We start from the raw sequence: 8,959 nt of genomic DNA, 5'->3' as shown, positions 1-8,959 counted from the left end.
AAATCAGCCCTCAGCAACTTAACCGGCGGAAAATAATTTTTTGAAAAAATCCCTAAGCCCCAGGGTCACAATTTCAGCAAAAATCTGACTTTTGGCAATTCACTCAAAAATGGTGCCAAACGCTTGCAAATGCTCCCCTGAAAGCTTTGGCAGTCGAAACAGAAGGCTTTGTGTCACGGGAAAAGAAATCAGCCCTCCACAACTTGACCTGCGAAAATAGATTTTTTTAAAAAATCCCTAAGCCCCGGGGTCACAATTTCAGCAAAAATCTGACTTTTTGCAATTCACTCAAAAATGGTGCCAAACGCTTGCAAATGCTCCCCTGAAAGCTTTGGCTGGCGAAACAGAAGGCCTTTTATCACAGGACAAGAAATCAGCCCTCAACAACTTAATTGGAGGGAAAAGATTTTTTTGAAAAAATCCCTAAGCACCAAGGACACAATTTCAGCAAAAATCTGACTTTTATCAATTCTCTCAAAAATGGTGCCAAACGTTTGCAAATGTTCCCCTTAAAGGTTTTGCAGGCGGAACAGAAGGGTTTTTATCACAGGAGAAGAAATCAGCCCTCGACAACTTAACCGGCGGAAAATAATTTTTTTGAAAAATCCCCTATGCCCCGGGGTCATAATTTCAGCAAAAATCTGACTTTTGTCAATTCACTCAAAATGGTGCCAAACTTTTGCAAAAGCTCCCCTTAAATGTTTTGCAGGCGAAACAGAAGGATTTTTATCACAGGACAAGAAATCAGCCCTCAACAACTTACCCGGAGGAAAAAGATTTTTTTGAAAAAATCCCTAAGCTCCGGGTTCACAATTTCAGCAAAAATCTGACTTTGGGCAATTCACTCAAAAATGGTGCCAAACGCTTGCAAATGCTCCCCTGAAAGCTTTGGCAGTCGAAACAGAAGGCTTTTTGTCACAGGAGAAGAAATCAGCCCTCGACAACTTAAACGGCGGAAAATATTTTTTTTTTAAATCCCTAAGCCCCGGGGTCACAATTTCAGCAAAAATCTGACTTTTGGCAATTCACTCAAAAATGGTGCCAAACCCTTGCAAATGTTCCCCTGAAAGCTTTGGCAGTCGAAACAGAAGCCTTTTTGTCACGGGAAAAGAAATCAGCCCTCAGCAACTTAACCGGCGGAAAATAATTTTTTGAAAAAATCCCTAAGCCCCGGGGTCACAATTTCAGCAAAAATCTGACTTTTGGCAATTCACTCAAAAATGGTGCCAAACGCTTGCAAATGCTCCCCTGAAAGCTTTGGCCGTCGAAACAGAAGGCTTTTTGTCACAGGAGAAGAAATCAGCCCTCAACAACTTAAACGGCGGAAAATATATTTTTTTTAAATCCCTAAGCCCCGGGGTCACAATTTCAGCAAAAATCTGACTTTTGGCAATTCACTCAAAAATGGTGCCAAACGCTTGCAAATGCTCGCCAGAAAGCTTTGTCAGTCGAAACAGAAGGCTTTTTGTCACGGCAAAAGAAATCAGCCCTCAGCAACTTAACCAGCGGAAAAGGATTTTTTGAAAAAATCCCTAAGCCCCGGGGTCACAATTTCAGCAAAAATCTGACTTTTGGCAATTCACTCAAAAATGGTGCCAAACGCTTGCAAATGCTCCCCTGAAAGATTTGGCCGTCGAAACAGAAGGCTTTTTGTCACAGGAGAAGAAATCAGCCCTCAACAACTTAAACGGCGGAAAATATATTTTTTTTAAATCCCTAAGCCCCGGGGTCACAATTTCAGCAAAAATCTGACTTTTGGCAATTCACTCAAAAATGGTGCCAAACGCTTGCAAATGCTTCCCTGAAAGATTTGGCAGTCAAAACAGAAGCCTTTTTGTCACGGGAAAAGAAATCAGCCCTCAGCAACTTAACCAGCGGAAAATGATTTTTTGAAAAAATCCCTATACCCCGGGGTCACAATTTCAGCAAAAATCTGACTTTTGGCAATTCACTCAAAAATGGTGCCAAACGCTTGCAAATGCTCCCCTGAAAGATTTGGCAGTCGAAACAGAAGCCTTTTTGTCACGAGAAAAGAAATCAGCCCTCAGCAACTTAACCAGCGGAAAATGATTTTTTGAAAAAAAATCCCTAAGCCCCGGGGTCACAATTTCAGCAAAAATCTGACTTTTGGCAATTCACTCAAAAATGGTGCCAAATGCTTGCAAATGCTCCCTTGAAAGCTCTGGCAGTCGAAACAGAAGGCTTTTTATCATAGGAAAAGAAATCAGCCCTCAGCAACTTAGCCGGCTGCAAATAATTTTTTGAAAAAATCCCTAAGCCCTGGTGTCACAATTTCAGCAAAAATCTGACTTTTGCCAATTCACTCAAAAATGGTGTCAAACGCTTGCAAATGCTCCTCTGAAAGCTTTGGCAGTTGAAACAGAAGGCATTTTGTCACAGGAAAAGAAATCAACCCCCCACAACTTGACCTGCGGAAACAGATTTTTTTGAAAAAATCCCTAAGCCCCAGGGTCACAATTTCAGAAAAAATTTGACTTTTGGCAATTCACTCAAAAATGGTACCAAACCCTTGCAAATACCCCCCTGAAAGCTTTGGCAGTCGAAACAGAAGGCTTTTTATCACAGGAAAAGAAATCAGCCCTCAGCAACTTAACCGGCGGAAAATAATTTTTTGAAAAAATCCCTAAGCCCCAGGGTCACAATTTCAGCAAAAATCTGACTTTTGGCAATTCACTCAAAAATGGTGCCAAACGCTTGCAAATGCTCCCCTGAAAGCTTTGGCTGGCGAAACAGAAGGCCTTTTATCACAGGACAAGAAATCAGCCCTCAACAACTTAATTGGAGGGAAAAGATTTTTTTGAAAAAATCCCTAAGCACCAAGGACACAATTTCAGCAAAAATCTGACTTTTATCAATTCTCTCAAAAATGGTGCCAAACGTTTGCAAATGTTCCCCTTAAAGGTTTTGCAGGCGGAACAGAAGGGTTTTTATCACAGGAGAAGAAATCAGCCCTCGACAACTTAACCGGCGGAAAAAGATTTTTTTGAAAAAATCCCTAAGCTCCGGGTTCACAATTTCAGCAAAAATCTGACTTTGGGCAATTCACTCAAAAATGGTGCCAAACGCTTGCAAATGCTCCCCTGAAAGCTTTGGCAATCGAAACAAAAGGCTTTTTGTCACAGGAAAAGAAATCAGCCCTCAGCAACTTAACCGGTGGGAAATGGTTTTTTTGAAAAAATCCCTAAGCTCCGGGGTCACAATTTCAGCAAAAATCTGACTTTTGGCAATTCACTCAAAAATGCCTGTTTGTAGTTTTGCTACGTAAAGTTAGGAGAGTTTGACTGTGTTGGAATCTCCCCCTGCCCCAAGAACTACCCCTCCCCCAGAATTGCTAAATTAAAGTAACAATTTATAACTCTAATGTCTTGCAGAAAATCTGAAAGATGACTGTTACAACATGGAGAAAAAATCGTACGATACGAAAACTGATCTTACGCAAAAGCTGATCCCTCCCGTCTTGTATCTGATTTTGGCTGTGCTGCTTGTGAACTTGCTGCTGTATCAATATTTCAGCTACGTATATCCTTCCTATGGACAGGCCGACGTTGAACATGACTCTTGTCAGCACGGTTACTTCAGATTAGGAACAGTGAAGAACTGCTCACCATGGTTGTTTTGTGAAACGCTGAAAAGAGAAGTCCGCAAACTGAAACGCATTGGTGAAGGAGCTGTGAAAAGGGTTGGTTTATAATAATGAATCTTGAATATAATAAAAAATGTTGTAAATTTGCCATTCACCTTTTTTCGTACCAGACATACGCTTCAGAAAAAGTTCTAAATGACATTGTCAGCTGGGAGAAAGGCTGATAGGATTGTTAGGCTCCAGCCGTGGGGGCATGCAGACTGGTTCTGGCGGGCTGCGTTCTCCTGAAGAGGAGGCAGCTGCTCAGAGCTCACATGCCAGCCAGGAAGTAGCTTAGAGGCACACTACATCTCAGCTGGGGACACGGGTAGCGCTGTGGGTTAAACCACAGAGCCTAGGACTTGCCGATCAGAAGGTCGGCGGTTCGAATCCGCACACCAGGGTGAGCTCCTGTTGTCCGGTCCCAGCTTCTGCCAACCTAGCAGTTCGAAAGCACGTCAAAGTGCAAGTAGATAAATAGGTACCACTCCGGCAGGAAGAAGAAGCGGCTTAGTCATGCTGGCCACATGACCCGGTACGCCGGCTCCCTCGGCCAATAAAGCGAGATGAGCGCCGCAACCCCAGAGTCGGCCACGACTGGACCTAACAGGGGTCAGGGGTCCCTTTACCTTTACCTTACATCTCAGCTGAGAAGTAGGGAAAGAGCAAGGTGTTCACGTTGCTGCATATAAACTGCAGCTGACGCCATGAAAATGGCGGAGAAGGAAAGGTGGACAGACAGAGAAGGAGAGCAGAATAACAGGGAAAGGAGGGTCCAAAGGGAGAAAGGACTGGAAAGGTGGGGAAGGCACAAAGAGGGGACAATTCCAGGGTGAACTGGAGGTAGCAAGGGAAAGAGGAGGGGTGTTTGGGCTTGCCTGAATGGAACCTGAATCCTGTAGCAAAAGAGAGTAACAAGGGAGGGAGGACTTAAAGGATTTAAGAGGTCTTCTCTACTCCATGGACACACCCAGTGGGGGTATAGTTGACAAGCCTCTAAACTGAGGATGCTGTATGTTCGTTCCGCCTGGGCCACCTCAGATGTCAAGCAAAATCTTCCGAAGGAGGCCAGAGGAGACGCTTCCTTACTTGCAGTGGATTCTGAAGAAAGACAAGCTTGGGCAATGGCCACTTGACAGAACTGGTCAAATATCCCACTTGCCTGAATTTGACACCTGACCGAATTAACTCAGAGCTGTAACGAGGGTCATAAAAGGGAAACTTACCATGAACAACTGAGGGAAGGAAGGTGATGGATGTGAGTGGCTTTGATGTATGTTTCAGTGAATCTTAAATCTGTCATTGTTTATATGTGGATGCTGACAATCCCAGCTGAATCTACATCTAGAAATATATATCTAAAGTGGTACCTTGGTTTACAACCATAATCTGTTCCGGAGATCCGTTTGTAAACCAAAACAGGTTGTAACCCAAGGTGCACTTTCGCCAATGGGGCCTACAAAATTTTTTTGTTTGTAATCCGAAAAAATGGGTTGTAATCCAAAAAAAGGTTGCAAACTGGGACACGTACTTCCGGGTTTGACGTGTTGTAAGACGTATCAAACCAAGGTACCACTGTGTTTCCTCATGTTGCAGGAGCACAACACCAAGTGAATGTTCACAGTTACATTTGAGTGACTGTACATATTCACCTCTCTATTTCCAGACACTCTGGGATTTGTAAACATTACCGATTTTCAGATATTTGCTGTGACATAACTTGCTTTGTTGTGGCATAGACCTTGTATCTATTCATGTGTTTTGTTCTTGTGTGTGTGTGTGTTTAACACATAGGGTTGGATTTGCGTTTGTCAAGACTAAACTGTTGTCCCCCATATTGAAAAACAGCTTGGCTTTTACAAACTGCATTTCAGAGTTTGGATCTCCAAAGTTTGAACATTGTTCTCCTTGTTCTAGGTCTTCCTTTCTGAGTGGAAGGAAAACAAAGTCGCCCTTTCCCGGTTAACTGTGCCGGAACTTCAAGAGGACTTCATTCATGGCTTACAGATGCTGAAATCTCTACAAAGCAGACATGTGGTCAAGCTGATTGGCTATTGTGAGGAGGAGTTCACCGTTCTTACGGAGTACCACCCATTCGGCTCTCTGAAGAATCTGAACGAGATCTTGAACCTTCCAAAGTACAAGAGCTTCAACACGTGGCACGTCAGGTTCCTGCTTGCCATCGATTACGTGAGCATCCTCCATTACTTGCACAACAGTCCCCTGGGCACCCTTGTGATGTGTGACTCCAGCGACTTGGATAAAGTTCTTTCTCAGTACTTGCTGACCAGCAGCTTCCATGTTATTGTGAATGACTTGGATGCTTTGCCTCTTGTAGACAAGAATGCTGGTCAACTGATCAAATGTGGCCATCGGGAACTTCAGGGTGACTTTGTCGCTCCAGAACAGCTTTGGCCTCATGGAAATGAAATGGCCTTTGAAGACAGCCTCATGCCTCCTTATGATGAAATGGCAGATATATGGAAAATCCCCGATGTTTCCAATTTTATCTTGGGGGATGTCGATGGGAGCGATCTTGTCAGGTTCCACCTCTTTGACATCCACGGGGCCTGCAAAAGGAGCCCAGCTGAAAGACCTTCTGCTCAGACTGTTTTGGACACATACAAGAAAGTGCTAGCGTCGCTTGTGAGAGAAACAGTTATGCCAAGGAGAAGGGACATGTTATAAAACACACACACATGCCTTGGTACATATTTAGCACATTTGACTCTTCCTGATCTGAGAAGTACATGGAAACATAAGGATAATTAGAAAAACTCTAAAATGGCTTCTTAAAAATGACTCCCGATTGCACCTTCTGTGACAAATTGGGGGGAGGGGAATAGTATATGTTGTGTGTGGTAAATTTCTGAATGAGTATTTCTTCCTAAATCAAGTTGGCATAGGCAGGATAGATGTAGCTACAGTGGTACCTCGGGTTACATACGCTTCAGGTTACAGACTCCGCTAACCCAGAAATACTACCTCGGATTAAGATCTTTGCTTCAGGATGAGAACAGAAATCGTGCTCCGGCGGCGGCAGGAGGCCTCATTAGCTAAAGTGGTGCTTCAGGTTAAGAACAATTTCAGGTTAAGAACGGACCTCCAGAACGAATTAAGTACTTAACCCGAGGTACCACTGCATATGACAGGAGATGTAATAGAAGCAGTGGCGTAGCGTGGGGGGTGCAGGGGGGGCCGGCCGCACCGGGCGCAACATCTGGGGTTAGGGCAAATCCATTGGTTAGGGGGCGCAAATCCACAGGTTAGGGGCGCAAATTACTTGCCTTGCCCCGGGTGCTGACAACCCACGCTACGCCACTGAATAGAAGTGTTAGTATTTCACGCCTCTGATGCTCCAGATGAGATTTGTGTAAATCACATGCCTGTCTGGGAAGAGTGTGGGAACGGAAGACAGTCTTATCTCTTCTGGTGTATGTACTCTTGTACTGTACTTTTGCTTTTACTTGTTCCTGTTCTTCTCTCGGAGCTGGAGAGAGAGGTCGCCATGACTCCTTTGTCTGTACATAGTGTGTAAATAAATACGTAGATTAGTTCTATGATCTCTCACGCTTCTGGCTGTGTTATGCTAGAAGATTAGTGTGCATATATCATTTGATATATGTCACTGAAGCACGCTGGAGAAGAAGGGAAATGCCATTTCCAGAGCTGCGCATACCGGAGGACGCACAGAGTTCATGGGCTGCAGTGGCACCCCAGACTGTTTTCCAACAGTTTTTGTTCTCTTCGAATTATGGCCTACTTTGCTTTTCTTCTCCCCTCCCTTTCAGCATTTCTCGACTCCTATTTACCCCCATCTCCTCCAGCATAACAAAATTGCTCCTTGGAAGCTAATTCCATCCAACCTAACATTAAGGTGGTCCTGAGTACAGCTTGTACAGTTTCTTGTTATCAATACACATAGGCAAATAGTTTATATAGAGCTAGCAGAATCAGGAAGTGAGGCAAACTTGTACTTTTGTATCTAGTTGTGGTTAGTGCAGGAGTAAGTTATGGGTTCACAGATGACTGCCGTGTCCTGAGCAAGCAGTGCTGTTCACACAGGGAAGGCATGTTAGATGCTACAAAGCAAACACCAGGTTCCCAGTCCCTTTTAATGCTAATGTAGGAGTAAGCAATAGCTGGCTGTGCTTTCTTGAAAAGGACCCCCTCCTTCAAAGACCGTATTTTTCGCCCCGTAAGACGTACTGTTTTCCTCCTAAAAAGTAAGGGGAAATGTCTGTGCTTCTGATGGAGCGATTGTGTGGTCCCTGGAGCCGAATTGCCCAGGGGCAAAAAGCAGATCATGCTTTTTTTTTTTAAGAAAGAGGGTTGGGTGTGTTGAAACAAAGCCGCTGAGCAGCTGATCGGCAGGGAGATAAGGGACGCTAGTGATAAAGGAGGCTGCCTGGGAGGGCGACAGGAATACTAAAACATGCAATGAGGAGAGAAACTAGAAGAAAAGGAGGAGCAAAAAACTGCTCCAGCTAAGGAAAAGACGCTAAGGCAAACAAGAGGGAAGGGGGGGTTGAAACGAAGCCACTGAGCATCTGATTGGCAGGGAGATAAGGGACGCTAGTGATAAAGGAGGCTGCCTGGGAGGGGGGAGGTAAAAGCATATGGATTCTCAGGATTTTTGCATTGAGCTACCCCAAACTCACCATCAAATCACATATCATGTCTGTGGCCACAGCATGAACCACAAAAATCATACATCCACTGTTTCGTTCAGAATATTTTTTTCCCCTTGTTTGGATTTGGATTTGATATCCCGCCTTTCACTCCCTTTAAGGAGTCTCAAGGCGGCTAACATTCGCCTTTCCCTTCCTCCCCCACAACAAACACTCTGTGAGGTGAGTGGGGCTGAGAGACTTCAGAGAAGTGTGACTGGCCCAAGGTCACCCAGCAGCTGCATGTGGAGGAGCGGAGACGTGAACCCGGTTCCCCAGATTACGAGACTACCGCTCTTAACCACTACATCACACTGGCTCTGAAAACTAGGTGCGTCTAATGGAGCGAAAAATACGATACACACAGTGCTCTGTAACTTGGAATGAGCCCACTGGGGGCGGTGGGCAAGGAATCCATTTGCAGGGGAGAACTGGTGGGTGTGAGACAGGTTAAGCAAGCACCCCCCCCCACCAGCTGATCCGACAGATATCTGCACTTCCTCCCCATCCTTGAAGCAAATGCAAGTTTGGAGGCATCCTATGGGCAAACGCATATGTTTGCCAGAATGATAGAAAGTTCCGCCTTATACAAACGGAAGAAATGAGCCAAATTTGGGGTCTAAAGGCAGGGTCCTTTATAGCTGTC

General features: G+C 44.6%; 1 protein-coding gene across 1 annotated transcript; it reads left to right on the top strand.

Moving 5' to 3' along the window:
* The first annotated feature begins 3,356 nt into the window (after window positions 1-3,356).
* LOC144325154 (protein O-mannose kinase-like) lies at window positions 3,357-6,809 on the top strand. The gene is made up of 2 exons (XM_077917581.1): window positions 3,357-3,700; window positions 5,561-6,809. Exons 1-2 carry the CDS (start codon window positions 3,419-3,421, stop codon window positions 6,329-6,331), a joined length of 1,053 nt encoding a protein of 350 aa, XP_077773707.1. The 5' UTR covers window positions 3,357-3,418; the 3' UTR covers window positions 6,332-6,809.
* Window positions 6,810-8,959: the final 2,150 nt, after the last annotated feature.

Source organism: Podarcis muralis, chromosome 13 (genome assembly GCF_964188315.1).
Source record: "Podarcis muralis chromosome 13, rPodMur119.hap1.1, whole genome shotgun sequence".
Lineage (NCBI taxonomy): Eukaryota > Metazoa > Chordata > Lepidosauria > Squamata > Lacertidae > Podarcis > Podarcis muralis.
This window is presented reverse-complemented; position numbering and strand designations above follow the sequence as displayed.